The sequence below is a fragment of the Trichosurus vulpecula genome, chromosome 9 (assembly GCF_011100635.1).
Source record: "Trichosurus vulpecula isolate mTriVul1 chromosome 9, mTriVul1.pri, whole genome shotgun sequence".
NCBI lineage: Eukaryota > Metazoa > Chordata > Mammalia > Diprotodontia > Phalangeridae > Trichosurus > Trichosurus vulpecula.
In genome coordinates this window covers 181,100,901-181,117,126 of record NC_050581.1, presented here as the reverse complement: position 1 = coordinate 181,117,126, position 16,226 = coordinate 181,100,901, and the positions used below count along the sequence as shown (strand labels likewise).

General features: G+C 43.0%; 1 protein-coding gene across 2 annotated transcripts in view; it reads left to right on the top strand.

Annotated features, from left to right (window-relative positions):
- PTPRG (protein tyrosine phosphatase receptor type G) overlaps positions 1-16,226 on the top strand; it is an 813,122-nt gene that overhangs the window by 687,707 nt on the left and 109,189 nt on the right. For both annotated transcript variants that reach the window (XM_036737740.1, XM_036737741.1), the window contains exon 13: positions 1,008-1,137. In XM_036737740.1, the coding sequence (XP_036593635.1) occupies positions 1,008-1,137 (130 nt within the window). The remainder of the gene's footprint in view (positions 1-1,007; positions 1,138-16,226) is intronic.

Below are 16,226 nucleotides of genomic sequence, written 5' to 3'. Positions count from 1 at the left end.
TTTATATATGAAATATATTTATGCATATTAAGTATATTTATGCATATTAAATATATATTTATATATGAAAAACATGCAAACATTATGTACAAACAAGCTAGAGACAGGTGCCCAGGAGAATTTTACTTATACACACATATGTATAGTTAAATAAAATATGTCTAATGATTACCATGGTACCAAAGCTTGGTGTCAGGGTTGACGTCTGCAAACATCTTTTGCAAAAAAGGCGTTTGGTCTGTCTGGCCTTCAGTCTGTGGGATTGATGCTCACAGAGCACAGCTTATGTAAGAAGCAGTGTTTTGGTTGTGACTAAGGAGGAAATGGTGACAGCTGTACTTTGTGCGATCCCTGGGCTCGCCAGGACAGGCAGCACAACGTACACTGGGCGTGTGGATTGGGACACTTCGGTCCCTCCCCTCAGAAAGTGGAGCAGAACTCGGTGTCTGGTGTTCACCAACCCCTTCTCTGTTCTCTCTGCGTCTCTCTCTCTTTCTTGCTCATTCTGGTTTGGTTTTTTTCTGTCTGTCCCTCTTTTTTCTTCTTTTGCCCCACTTTCCCTTTCTCTTTCTCTTCTTTCTCTCCCTCTTCCCCTTCATTCTCCCTCTTTTTTTCTCTTTTCCTTCCTTTTCTGTCCTCCCTCTCTTTCTTCCCTCTTTTCTCCCTCTCTCCTTCATTTTCCCTCTCTCCTTCATTCTCTCTCTCTTTCTCCTCTTTCTCACTTTTCCTCCCCTTTCTATTCTCCTCTTTCTTCCACCTTCCTTTCTCTCCCTCCCTTTTCTCTCCCCTCTCATTCTCCCTCTCTCTTTTTCTCTCTTTCTCTTCTTCCTTTCTCCTTCTCTCTCTCTCTCTCTCTCTCTCTCTCTCTCTCTCTCTCTCTCCCCCTCCCTCTCCCCCCCCCTCTCTCCCCCCCCCTCTCTCTCTCCCCTTCACTGTCCATTTACCCCATTCTCTCTCCTCCATCTCACCCCCTGGTTTTTAACTGGACTGATTTCTGTTTGCTGCAGACAAAAACACATCTAGCATGGTGACCCGAGCTTCTCCTGGGAGGATGGACTGGATTATCCCCTTGATCGTAGTGTCTGCTCTGACCTTTGTGTGCCTCGTTCTTCTAATTGCTGTGCTAGTTTATTGGAGGTGAGTTCATTTCTTCTATATTCATAATCGATGAGAAGTATTGGGGAAAGTTTGCCTTCAGGTACCTGCTGGCCAGTGGAGGGCTGGGTAGGAGGCCAGCGGGTCCCACTGGGGAGACTGAGACAGGGGTGGGGATGACCTCTCTGGGTTTTCTTTCAGAAAATTCCACTTATGATAGCTGGAGGGTTTCTAGCATTAACTGTCTTGGAAGGGATTGAGTCATCCAAGGACCAGGACTGTTGGTGCTGTCAGCCCTTAAGAAACAGATTTCTTGGAGGCTACACTGGCCCCCAGCTTCACAGTCAGCCATGCAACAGGCAGTGGGGATACAAGTACATTGGATAAAAGAGCTCTTGCTTTTGGGGGGCTTCCATTTTAACAGGGCAGACCACAAGATGCCATGTAAAGAGATGTAGGAGAAACATAAAGATGAGAAGGATAAATAAAAATACAATATTAAATGCAAGTATTCCAGGATAATTGCATGATATCTCCTTAGGCTGATGCTCTTAAAAGTGCTGATGAAAAGGCCTTTTGCCTAGACCAGGGCTTCTTAGTCTGGAGTCGTTGGATAGATTTCAGGGGATCTGTGAACTTGGATGGGGGAAAATTGCATCTTTATTTTCTTTAAACTCCAACTGAAATTTAGTATTTCCTTCAATTATTTAAAAACACAATTGTGAGAAAGGACCCATAGGTGTCAGCAGACTGACTGCCAAGGGGGTCCATGACACCCATAAAAAGTTAAGAATCCCTGAGCTAGATGCTGAGCTCTGATGTATTTAAGATACAAATCTTAATAAGTATACAAAGGTTTCACTGAGCCTTTCATGCTAACAAAAAGTGTGGTTGTACCTTGAGGATGCCAGAGAACATGTGGTCCAAATACTCAACAATAGGAGAAGTCAGGAGAGATAGCTGTGGTGTACTGGATAGACAGCTGGCTTCTGGGTCAGAAAGAACTGGCTTCAAGACCCACCTCTGCCACATTGTCTGTGGGACCCTGGGTAAGCCACTGGATCTCTGGGTTTTTCACTAAGATTACATTGCAGGGTAGAGATCCATCTGCAGTGGTAGAGGGAGTTTCCTCACCAGGAGGTCCCCAGACTGATGAAATTCTAGATCTGGTCCACAAAAACAAAAAGGAGAAACAGCAACCAGCTGTGCATTTATATGGACGGGACCAGGGGGTGGCAGTGCCACGTCTCCTCAAGTGGCTTCCTCATTCTTGGCCCCTTAAAGGGAGGGAGGCAGGTGAGGATGCAGAGGTAGCCATCACTATTCTGAGGGCATATACTTTTCTCTTAGAAAGGGGGCAGAGGCCAAAATAACTATGGCTTTTCTCAAGTACAAGTCTATCTTTAGTGAAAGAATTTTGAAGCTGTACAAGAGTTAGGAGAGGTCTCAAGAGCCACGATTATGAAAACACACTGTGAAAGGAGAGGTTTAAGGCAACCTAGTCCTTAAACTTTATTTTTTTAGGCATAAAACTTTTTTATTTATAAAACTTGAAATGCTAATAACATAACAATGAGTATGGAAGAAAGAAAGAGTAAGACAAGTACATTTGAATTAGTAGGTTCTGAAAAAGTTGGTTGAGAATGAGATCAGCAGGGGACAGGGCCTCCTTTCTGGCCAACACATGTATTTTTAAATTAATGTTCAGGGGTGAAGGTGCACACAGGGAATTGATAAGTGCAGAAGTGACCCCTCTTACCCTTTGACAAAGTTGTTTTGACAATACAGTGGCAGAACTGGCCTTCTTATCTTTTAGACCTTTGGAGAGAATGGGTGATTTGTGGAGAAATCTGCCCCAAATAGAATACACACCAAGGCCGGGCCAGATGAGATCCTGGCCGGCTCTTGCCTGAGATTGAAGCAGGGGCACTGAGTGACTTGGGAGTGTCATAGACTTTTTCCTTGAAGCAGAGACAAAGAACTCATGTTTCGCAACTGTTGGTCAACATCTCATCGATATGGTGGCTTCATAATCAACATCACTATGGAATTGTTTTGAAAGTTAGACATTTGTATCATTTGTGTCTTGTTCCCACAACAAAGACTTAATCTTTGAGTCTTTGTTGTTGGTGGTGGTGGTGGTGCTGAGTTATTTTAGTCTTGTCCAACTCTCTGTGACCCCATTTAGGGTTTTCTTGGCAAAGATACTGCCATTTTTTTTAGCCATTTCCCTCTCCAGCTCATTTTACAGTTGAGGAAACTGAGACAACTGGGGTTAAGTGACTTGCCCAGGGTCCACAGCTACTAAGCATCTGAGGCCAAATTTGAACTCAGGAAGATGAGTCTTTCTGACTCTAGGCCAGGCGCTCTACTGCTGCACCACCCAGCTGCCCCTAATCTTTGAGTCTGACTTTATGTAACTCAGGTATTTGTCATTTAAGGGAGAGCAGCAGTTGGTGCCTAGCCCTAAGTATGCTTCCTTCCATCTTCTGCTCGTTCTCCTAGTTCTGCCATCTGAAAAACCAAGCAGAGCCAGCCTGAGTCTTTTTCTCTAGACAGCCCTCAGAATACTTGACAATGGCCACCATCCCCCATACCCTATAAGACTTCCCTGGAACAAACATCCATGGTACCTTCAACCCATCATCATCTGGCAGCATATTCAGGCCCTTCCTCTTCTTTGTTGCCTTCCTCTAGACATTCTTCAACTTATTAGTACTCTTCCTAAAACATAGCACACAGTACTTTAGATATGGCATAATCATGGAGGAGTACAGGAAGACTCACCATGACCTAGTCCTGGACAGATGCGTCTCTTCATCAGGCTTTGGGGCTGCCATGATATACTGGATTTAAATTGAACTTGCAGCCCACTGAAATCTTTAGATCATCTTCAGATAAACTGCTGCCTAGTGAAGGGCTATAGGTTCAGAGATCTAAAGCTTGAAGAATTCTAGAATCAAAGATCTAGACCAGAAGGAACATCAGAGGCCAGTTAATCCAGCTCCCTTCATTAGAAGCTGGGTAAATTGAGGACCAGGGAGATTACATAATTTTCCTAAGGTCTAACAGGTAGGGGTAGGATTTGTACCCAGATATTTTGACTCCCGAGCCAGTACAGTGCAGAACTTTCCCCTGAACTCCTCTTTGTTGTATTTGTGAAGTCGGTTGTCTTAACTCAACTGTAAGACTTTTATATTTATTCCAATTTAATTTCATCTTCAACTCAACTTTCTACTCTGTCAAGACCATTTTAGGTTCCGACTTTGTTGGCCAACATGTTAACCATCCTGCTCAGCTTTATGTCATCCTTAAATTTAGTATGCTTATGATCTCTGCCTTTGTTTGTTATTGACAGAAACGTTAGAAAGCATAGATCCTTGGAGCACTCCACTGGGGACCTCCTTCCAAGCTGACATCTAACCACTAATGACTACTCTTGCAGGCTGGTCATTGAACCGTCTCCTTCTGCTGGGAGTTACCACTTGCCACTGCTCAGCACTTCTTTCTTTGACCTTTCCCAGATGATATCTCTCCTGACCAAATCTGTGGACCCACATTTTCTTTTGAGTGAAAGTAGCTCCCCTTTTCCTAGAGCAGCAGTGGGGGAAAGGGGTATAGATAGATAGATAGAGAGAGAGAGAGAGAGAGAGAGAGAGAGAGAAATGGATAGATAGATGGAGACAGATATACAGACAGACAGACAGACAGATAGATAGATAGATAGATAGATAGATCAATGGAAGGGAAGATAGACAGACAGACAGATAGATAGATAGATTAATGGAAAGGTAGATAGATAGATAGACAGATGATGAATGGATGGATGGATGGATATATATAGATGATAGACAGACATACAAATAGATAGATTAATGGAAAGGTAGATAGACAGATGATGGATGGATGGATGGATGGATGGATGGATATATATATATATATATATAGATGATAGACATACAAATAGATAGATAGATACATAGATACATAGATAGAAATAGATAGATGATAGATAGACAGAAAGAAAGTTAGATAGATCCAATGCATTTTATTTGATACATTTGTAAACATTATTCTCAGAAAGAGTCCCTAGTCATCACCAGACTGCCAAGACGCACAAAAAAATTTAAAAAGCCCTGATCTACGGGGCCTGGTTCACCCCTGTATACGAACAGCTTCATATCTGTTACTTCGTTGCAGATTCTCTGGTGTTCTTTGGGTCCTTTCTCCTTTGGGTCCCACTCTCCCCTCAGTGCCTCTGCCTCCTGCCTCCTCAGATCCTTTCTTCTTTTAACCTTGCAGCCCTTCTTCTGACTTGTATAGGGAACACTTCACCCTTCCTCATAACCTGGGGGGTGGAAAGGCCTCACTCAGTCCCCTTTACTCCTCTCCTAGAGGAGGGACTAGCCCATATCACAAGCCCAGATAGAGCAGTAGTTCTGCCTACCAGAGAAGGACTCAACAAAGGCATTGGTCATGTACACCCCTGGGGAAGCCTTATTCCCAAAAGCCAAAGGGAAAAAAAGACATGGTTCCCATTTGAGTTAGCCCCATCTTCTGTCACCTGTCACTTTTGTCACTTGTCAATCACCATCATCTGTACTATAGGTCAGGAGAGACATGAGGTCTGTCCTCTGTGCACAGAAAAGCTATTGAAGATCCTGAGGAAGAATGAGAGAATTTGAGCTGCTGTGTATTAACCACCCTCTCTGGCTAAGATGGTAACAACATCACAGTCTTTCTTCTGAGGTTGGGAGGCTCAGTTCATGAAGCTTTACATTTTAGTGCCAGCAAGCCAAAGGAAGCATCTGGGGTTCTTGAAGACAGTGGCTGGGGGAGGGGATGGAGAATGGCGTGGATTCAGAACAAGGAAAGAGAAAGAGCCTTTACTTCCATGGCAAAAGTAGATGTCCTAAGAAGTACCCACAGTTATTTTTTTCCATTCCCATTGCTATCATGAGTATTTCAAGACCAAGATAAAGATACAATTATGTCACAGTAACCTAGAGGCAAAAGCAGTTGTATTTGGTCAAGGAGCTCTCTTGGGATTCAGATTGGAAGCTGAGCCAACCTCCCATGCCAGTATTTTGGATTGGAATTCCCTTTCTACAGCTCACTATGATTAATGCCACATTGGAAAAGCTACTCTAAGTGTTCCACAAAACAGAAAGAAAAATAGACCTTTGGGGCTGAGGTTACTTTTTCCGAGGGTTTGTAGGCCTCTTATGGACTGAGGGCAATGGAGAGAAAAGGGTGTCCCTTCCAGAGCCTGCACTGACCTTACTGTGAGAAAAGCCTATAGCACAAAAATAATTGTTTTCTTTCACTGGTAGATTAGATCCCCAATTACTTTGAACTTGAGCCTGCTTCCAAATTTCTGGGAGAGAGGAACATTTTTAGCTTTGGTTAAAAAAAATAGGGTGGATGTGTTTAAAGAAATGAGCTGTGTGATCCTCCGCAAATCTCTAAAACTCCCTGTGCCTTAGATTCGTCATCTGTAAAAATGGGACTATTAATGGTGGCTGCCCCACAGTGTTTTTCTGAGGATCAAGGGAAGTAACTGACAGATAAAGAAAATAGATGCAAAATCTTTCAATACAAGGTAGATTGGGAGAGCACTAATAGATGGGGAATCAGGAAGGGTCTTATATAGAAGGCAGTGATTCATCTGCATTTTCAAGGCAGAGATGGACTCTATCAAGTGGAGGTGTGGCAGGGGTGCATTGTGGGCATGGAGACAGCAGGTCCATGGAGGTGGGAAACAGAGAGCTGCGCATGAGGTGCAGAGAGAAGGCCAGTGTGTCAGGATTGTTCAGAGGCCAGGGAGGGGCACAGGTAGTAACGCCCAGTGAGGCTGGAAAGACAAGAGAGGGCAGTTTCAGTTAAGTGATGAGGTAAAAAGCCAGATCACAAAGTGTATGAGATAAGAAGGGAGCGGAGACAGTAAACGCAGGCATTTTCTTTTTCTTTTTAAAAATTTATATATTTATTAACATTCTTTGTAAATTTTGAGTTCTGAATTCTCTTCCTCCTACCTTTCCCCCACCTACTGAGAAGGCAAGCAAAATTATATCAAATTATACACATGACATCATGCAAATCATATTTCAATATTAGCCATAACACCAAAAAAGCAAGAAAAATAAACAAAGCAAGAAAAATCAAAGTCTGGTTTCACTCAGAGTTCATCAGTTCTCCCTCTGGAGGTGGATAGCATTTTTTCATGACGAGTCCTTTGAAATTGTTTTGGATAATTATATTGATCAGAATGGCCAAGTCTTTCATAGTTGATCATCATGACAACATTGCTATTACTGTGCACAATGTTCTCCCGGTTCTTCTTACTTTACTTTGCACCAGTTCACATTGCCATGTTTTGTTTTGTTTTTTTTTCTGAAACCACCCTCCTTGTCATTCCTTATAGCATAATAGTATCCCATCACAATCATATGCCACAACTTGTTTAGCCATTCTCCAGTTGATGAGCATCTCCTCAACTTCTAGTTCTTTGCCAGCACAAAAAGAGCTGCTATAAATATTTTTATACATATATGTCTCTTCCTTTTTCCTTTGATCTGTTTGGAGTATAGAACCTAGTGGTGGTATTGCTGGATCAAAGGGTATGCACAGATTTATAGCCCTTGAGCATAGTTCAAATTGTTCTTCAGAATGATTGAACCAGTTCACAACTCCACCAACAGTTTATTATACCTAGTTTCCTTCCTCCCCTCCAGCATTTGTCATTTCTGATATGTGTGAAAGGGTACCTCAGAGTTGTTTTAATTTGCATTTCTCTAATCAATAGTGATTTAGAGCATTTTTTCATGTGACTATAGTTTTGATTTCTTATTCTGAAAACCACTTGTACATATTCTTTCATCACTTATCATTTGGGGAATGGCTCTTATTGTTTTAAATTTGACTCATTTCTCTATATATTTGAAAAATTAGGCCTTTGTCAGAGAAATTTGCCCTTAACATTTTTTGATATTACTTCATTGACGATGGTACCTTTTAGCAAAATGCAGTTTCCTTGGTTACCTCATTTAAGTAGGTCTGTTTTTCTTTTGCTTTTTCTAAGACCATGATTGCCACCCATGCCTTTTTTACTTCAGCATACTAAAGTCTGCTCTAACTCTTTATGTTAACTCTGTGTGTGTCTTTCTGTTTCAAATGTGTCTCTTGTAAACAACATATCGTTAGATTCTGGTTTCTTTTTTTTTTTTTTTTTTTTTTGGTGAGCTCATCCCATTCACACTTGTTATGATTACTAACTGTGTAATTCTCTCCATCCTATTTTCTTCTTTCTATCCTTCCCTGCCCCCTCTCCTGTGCTTCCTCAAAAGTTTGCTTTGCTTCTGCCCTCCCTTTTAAAATTATCCTCCCCCATATCTCTTATCCCCTTCCCTTCCTATTTCCCTACTGGGTAAGAGAGATTTCAATACCCAGCTGAGCATGTATATGTATTCTTCCCTCTTTGAATCAAGTCTGATGAAAGTGAGGTTCAAGCATTGCCTACCACCACCATCTCCAGTTTCTCCCATCAAAGTTCTTCCTTGCATGCTTCTTCTATGTGAAAATTTTTTTCACATTTCAACTCTTCCTTCCCCCTTGTCCCAGTACCCCCTCTTTCTGACCACTCATTTTTTTAAAAGAGATCATCTCAATATAATTGACTCACACCCATACCCTCTGTCTTTGTAGACTCCTAACTTATCTATTAATGTTTAAGTTATTTGGAGTTGTGTGTATCATCTTCCCATATAGGAATGTAAACAGTCTAACTTTATTGAGTCTCTTATGATTATTCTTTCATGTTTACCTTTTAATGCTTCTCTTGAGTTCTGTTTGAATGTCCAATTTTCTATTAAGTCTCTGATTTTTTCATCAGGAGTGCTTAAAAGTCGTCTATTTCAATAAATGTCCATTTTTTCCCTAAAGAATTCTACTCAGTTTTGCTGGGTAAGTGAGTCTTGGTTGTAATCCTAGTTCCTTTGCCTTCTGGAGTATCATATTCCAAGCCCTCTGCTCCTTTTACATGGAAGCTGCTAAATCTTGTGTGATCCTGACTGTGGCTCCATGATATTTGAATTGTTTCTTTGTGGCTGCTTGATTATTAACTCTTCAGTTGGTGCCCCCAAGACATGTTCTTCTCTAAGACTATTAAGTTGTAGAGCTTGTGCCCATCCACAATGGGAGAGAAAGTTTCCTCACTACTAGTTTCATAAACCAATGAAGTCACATGCACAGACCAAAATTGAAAATGTACCTAATAGCCCACCACTAATTTTGTCCATAAGGTAGACACAAGAGGCAGTAGGGCCTGGTGGATAGAGGGGTGGCCTCAGAGTAAGACCTATGTTCAAGTTCTGACTCTGAGACGCATTAGCCTTGCGAAAGTCCCTTAATTTGTGAGTACTCTAGAACAGCAAAGTTCCAGATGAGTTGCCAATCTGCATGTATGGAGGAAGCTTCTCACTGATAAAATCATAGAATATGGATGAAAGAGAAATTCTAACTGAATTCATCTTTTAAATGACCATAGTCAGGTAGAATGCACTCCCAAAGACTTAGCAGAGTTGTTAGATTTCAGTTCTCGTTAAGTTTCTAGAACACTAATATGGTGACAATTCAAAAAACCTGAAGCAATTCAGCTCATTCCATTCAGACAGTCAGATATCAGCAAAAGCTTTTTGGTGTTTGTATAATTGAAGGTGAATGACGGAAGAGAGATTTCAAGGAGGTCTAATTTAGTGTGTCCATAATGCTTTCTGCATGCTGTTGTTCATATACCCATCGTAGGGATGAAGCCTGCAGGGCTAGCCTTGGCTTCATGCATCACCTCTGACATCTATAGACTGTGTGAACCTCTCAGTATCCCAGACACCAATCTGGAACATGGAGTTACAGAACCAGTGCCCGTTGGCATCGGCAAAGAGTGTTTCCTCTCCAGGAAGAGTAATCAGGGGTCCAGATCAGAAAGTTCTCATCATCAACTCCAAGAATATTAGCAAGCACTAGATGAGGGATCATCTTATCATAGAATCATAGATTTAGACTTGGAAGGATACTCAGAGGCCATCAAATCCAACCCCATTGCTTTTAGAGGCAAGTAAACTAAAGGGCCAAACAACGTTTTCCCAAGGTCATCTAAGTCGTAACAGGCAGAATCCAGAAGAGAACTCTGGCCTCAGCATCTTTTCTGCTACAGGTGGAAAATGGCACCAGGCTTTTTCTGAATCCTTTCAATTTACACATGAGGAAACATAGGATTAGGGGAAGGGAAGAGAATAAGCATTTCTATAGCACATGCTACATTCCAGGCATTTTGCTAAGTGTATTACAAGTATCGTTCAGTCATTTCAGTCATGTCTGATTCTTCGTGACCCCAATGTGGTTTTCTTGGCAAAGATACTGGAAGGGTTTGCCATTTCCTTCTTTAGCTCATTTTACAGACAAGAAAACTGAGGCAAACAGGTTAAGTGACTTGCCCAGAGTCAGACAGCTAGTAAGTATCTGAGGCTGGATTTGATCTCAGGTCTTCCTGACTCTAGGCACAGCACTCTATTCACTGTGCCACTTAGCTACCTTATCAATTTTATCTCATTTGATTGGAGGATAAAGTGATTTACCCAGGGTCACCTGAATATTGGGCTTAAAAGATTAGTGAGTACTTGACATTTCAAATAATGCAAAACTGGGAAAAGATGGGTATTGATTTTTCTTCTAATTATTCCTGTTTTACAATAAGGAGAAAGTTCACCAGAAGGCTAACTCATCTCTGTCTGAGTTGGTGGTCTCACTGTCCTTTTTGCAGCCTCAGAGATTGGGACCGTGTGTCTCTTTCTCCTTAGCACCTCGGCATGGTGTCATGCAGATAGATGGCAAGCAGCATCTCCTTTGGCTCAAAACGTGTGCAGTGAAGGCAAAGTGGGGCTTGGGAAAGATAAGTCAGCTGTTTCCTCTGTCATTTTCACAAAGGTTCAAAAGGGATCATGAGCTGACTTGGGGATCAGATAAGAACCACTGTTTCCTCAGCCCTGCCAAATTCTTCTGGCAAAGACCTCAGAATGCTGTCAGTTGGAGCCAGTTAAGTTATTCTGCACACCGGGCAGTGAATAGAAATGTGTTGACTTAGTTAGTTCCCCATTACTCAGGCAAGAGCTTCAGTGGGGGAGTCCCCAAGCAAACAAGTCACGTTCTTCCCTCTCCAGGCTAGCACCCGAGTTACCTCTCTGCATTCCCAGTGGCTTCAGTCCCAGCTTGCCAAAGGATTCTTTCCAGGAAAAATTTTTACCCTTTCCCTTCTCAGAATTGGAATGAGGCGGGTCCTTATTTGAACTCCTCTTCCTGAGTTCAAATCTGGCCTGAGACACTTACTAGTTGGTTGACCCTGACTCTGTTTGCCTCAGTTTCCTTATCTGTAAAATGAGCTAGAGAAGGAAATGGTAAACCACTCCATTATCTTTGTCAAGAAAACCCTAAATGGGGTCACAAAGAGTCAGACACAAATGGAGTAACTGAACAACAATAATGGGTCCTCTTCTGATTCTGGGACAGGAAACTTGATCTGCCTTCCCTGCCCCTGCTGAAAGTGAAAGTCACAAGCATTTGGGCAGGGGGAGATTAGGAAAGTATCCCCGTAAAAGACGGTGCTTGAGCTGCATCTTATAGGAAGAGAAGGACAGGACAAAGCCAGACTCAGGATGCCAAAGCTCAGCGTGGGAAGCATTTGAAAAAGGCAGTATAGAGTAATGAATAGAGCCTTGGACTTAGACTTAAGAAGACCTGAATTCATATTCCACTTCAGACAATTAGCAGCCATGTGTTTGCCAGGCAAGTTCGTTAACCAATCTGGGGTTCCATTTTCTCATCTATAAAGTGAGGGAGTTGCCCCTTCCAAGCTCTAAGTGGATGTTCCTATGATCTGTAATATGAAGGGAGTAGACCTGGGTTCTAATTCTTCCTCAGATACTTGCCAGCTGTGTGACCATGAGCAAGACATTCAATGGCTCAGTGCCTCAGTTTCCCCATCTGTAAATTACTGCTCTCCCTCTATAGTTCATTTCCTGGTGTTCTGTGCTGATGAGGTGGCATTTAGGACATGAGAAAGATGCATAGAGTTTACATGGACTGGCATATTCCCGAAGGTCTCCCTCCTATGAGTCCCAAACACTAACTGCAGGAATATACATTTTTAGAAGTTTCGCCATGTGTTAGGGCTTCCTGACTAAAGCCCTGTTCATGAAAACAAGCGATTTCTGTTAACATCACAATTTTTCCCCTCCCTACGTGTTCAGTAGAATACAGTGTGTAATGAATACTTGGAGATACAAAGCCTGAATGTGTGGGGGCTTGCATCGGCGTGATGGCAGCACAGACAAACAAACAGATGCATGTGAAAATCAAGCACGGGCCGGTGCTAACATGCCTCCCCCCCTTGTTTTTTTTTTTGTTTTGGGTTTTGTTTTTTGTTGTTGTTCATGGAAGAACTGACCACATGTGTGCCTCTCTGGGAAGCTGCACCCACTCCCTTCCTGTATTCATTCCCACAGTGGCGACAATGAGAGCGCGGCGGTGTCGATCTCATGTACACATCTCCCTCCTTCCATCTGCTCTGGCAGCAGCCGTTTCCAAGTAGCTCATGGCTACATTTGTTTTAAACACCCGTCCCAGGGGAAGAAAAAAAACAGGAGGGAGAAATACACTGCAAGAAAGCTTTCATCAAATGCAGGCCTTTGAGTAGCCAGAGAGGGATCAAAGGAGGTTGCCAGTGGCATGGACTTTGAAGATGGGAAGCTTTCCCAACCTAGCCATAGTCTTTGGATTTCTCTCGAACCCTGACTCTGAAGCAAGCCTACTTGGGGGTTCCAGTCCCAGCTCTGCTCCTTAACATCAGGGTGACCTTGAAGCAAAATATTTCATCGCTCTGAGTCTCGCTTTTTTCATCTCTAAAATGAGAGGAGTGGATTTGATGTCCTGTCAAGTCATCGGGCAACAAGCATTTATTAATAATGATGGCTAAGCTCTTTCAGGTTTGCAAAGCACTTTACATATACATCACCTCATTTGATCCTCCCAACCACCCTGGGAGGTAGGTCCTCTTCCTGTTCCCATTTTACAGATGAGGGAATTGAGGCTGAGAGAGGTTCAGTGTCTTGCCCAAGGTCACACAGCTAGTTAATGCCTAAGGAAGAACTCTGTCCTTAGTAATATGCTACCCAAGATGCCACCTAGCTGCCTAGTAAGTGCCTACTATGTGTCAGCTGCTGTGCCAGGCACAAGTACAAAGAACGCAATCATCCCTGCTCACAAAGAGGCTGTACTCTGATGTTAGAAACTGCAAATACGTGTAAACTCTGTGCAGCACAAATTTAAAGTGAACAAATGTAAAGATGCATGAAGAGTTAATGTAACATTGTCTAATTTGGAACACACAAGCATTTGGAGGCCCCCATCCATGCTTCGGCTGTATCTTATAGGAAGGGAAGGACAGGATTCTATGATTTTTCACTGGATAATGCGAAGGAGGAAGGAGGCAAGACACAGCCCAAGCAGAAGGAAGGATTGATTCTCACTCCTTCTCACACAAATCTAGCATGAGCAATCAGTCAGCATTTATTAAGCTCCTACTGTGTCCTGGGCACTGCTAGGTGCCAAGGGTACAGACAGTAAGAATATGAGATAGCCCCTGCTCTCAAGGACTCTTACTTCCTATCAGAGGAAAAATACAAAATAAATACAAGGTCATTTTAAATGCATGAGAGGATTTAGGGCCTGCTCACGGTGAAAAGATTAGAAAAACATAGTCTTTCTTCGTGCTGCCTACACATGGCTCACCCCCAAGGTTTGAGGTTCATTATGACACCATGATGTTCAATTGTCTTATTCAGAGCCGCTGACTGGGGGGCCCTCTGTGGAGGGGCCCCAGCTGTTCTCCGGGGTGGCTGACATGTTTTTCTCTGCCCTTTAAGGCCCAGCACAGGGGACCGCAGCTGTGGGTAGTGAGGCTGGGGTCATCTGGTAGCTAGGGCAGCCATTCCTTTGCAACTCTCCCCTCAATAACGATTTCCCAAATGGCTACTGGGGGCCCTTTCAGAATTCACAGGCACTGTCCGTTGTTATGGCAACAGCCCCCCTGCTGTCAGATTGGCCCTGAGATGCCAGTCGGAGCTTCTGAACAGGCAAAGTCCTGCTCATTAGGCAAAAAGAGAGGCAAGATTCACTGCCTACAGGCCGGTACTTCAACATACTGAATGATACTTTAAAGACTAGATTATGTGGGATGGGTGGATGAGTTTAAGGAAATAAAATGGGATGAAGGACTCCAGGAACTTCCTGTTTCCTCAGAGATGCTCCTTTCGTCTTTTGATATTCTAACCTACTTTGCCTCCCAACACATACCCCTCTTATTTATTATATGGAACCTTTTTATTTTTTGGACCAGACTAGATTTCGCTGGTATAAGAACTCCCAGTGCAGAAACTCCCTTTCCCACTGCAGGTCAGCATCTCCCCACAACTTCTTACTATTAGGAAGTTGCCTTGGGGGTCCAAGAAGTCAAGTGGCCTGCCCATCATCACATAGCCACTGTATGTCAGAGGCAGAATTTGGACCCAGTTCTTTCTGATTCTGGGACCAGGACTATGTTCACTGTGCCCTGATTCCTCTAAAGGAGTTTTTTCTTCTTTTTTATTTTTTTGATTGGACTTATGATTTCATTGGTATAAGGAACTCCCAAAAAGGGCACTTCCTCTACCAAGAAAGCCCTAAATGGTACCTCCAATTTATTGACTTCCTCTGTTCCCCTTGCCCCAGTATCATGGGATCACAGATTTATAGCTGAGGGGACCATATAGGTCATAAACATACAAACACCCTCATTTTACACATAGAGAAACTGAGGCCTGGAGAAATGATGACTTGCCCAAGGTCACACAGCTCATATATAAATCCAGGTCCTTTAACCACAAATTCTTTTTATTAGGTAGAGGAGGGGGCAATCAGACATTAAGTGACTTGCCCTAGGGTTGCACAGTATATGTCTGAGATATGACTTGAATCCAGGCTTTACTGACTCTGAGGCTGCCATCCCAAGTTGCCTCTCTTAAGAGCTCTGACAGACTGGAACGCAGACCCCTGTTAAAAAAAAAAAAAACGTATGTCCAAGACCACCTTACCCAGGAGATCAAGTTAGTGACTTTGTGACATTTGCTTCAGTGGGGTAGGGAAGTGTTGTCAATTTTGGAGTTGGAGTTTGAAGTGTCTGTATTTGGACATGAAGGCAAACAGGGGCTCACCGGCTCCTCTCCAAAATTCCTAAAACAGTGAGACTGGCAGTGTTCACAGTGGGGGGAAGGGCTGGAAAGAAATCTAACTGTTTTAGACAGCAGCATGTCTCAGGCTTTTGTGTCAATTTGTCAATATCCACCAACACATGCGAGTTTCCTTCCTCCCAGTGAACTGAGCGGTCCAGCTTAGCGCATTCAGAGAATTCCAGTGAAGGATGTTTTCCCATGCAGTTCCCAGAGATGTTCTGCAGAGGGAGGCAGAGGAATTGATGACTACCCGCTTTGTGTTTGTCTGTGGTTCAGGAGTTTGTTTTCCTTAGTTTCTTGCATTCCTGCCAAGCACCTTTTCCTAATGCAGAGTCTAAAAATTGTGGGAATAAATGGATTGAAATTATTTGAGGGTCATGGGAAAATGAAGAGAGGGGACCTGAAAATGTCAGAGAAATAAAGAGATGGTCCAGGGAGTAAAAAGCCACTGAGTGAATTGCAGAATTGCAAAATTTCAGAGTTAGAAGGAAGCCTAGCAGCCATCTGGCCAAACCCATATCCAAAATGAATCCCCAAAGCAACATAGCCAACTAACCAACTAAACACTTAATAAATGCCCTAGCATCTCTCTCTCTCTCTCTCTCTCTCTCTCTCTCTCTCTCTCTCTCTCCTCTCTCTCTCCTCTCCCTCTCTCTCCCTCTCCCTCTCCCCCTCTCCCCCTCTGCCTCTCCCTCCCCCTCTCCCTCTCCCTCCCTCTCTCTTTCTCTTTCTCTCTCTATCTCTATCTCTCCATCTGTCCATCTATCTACCTATCTGTCTCTATCTCTTCATCTATGTAATCTCTATCATCAT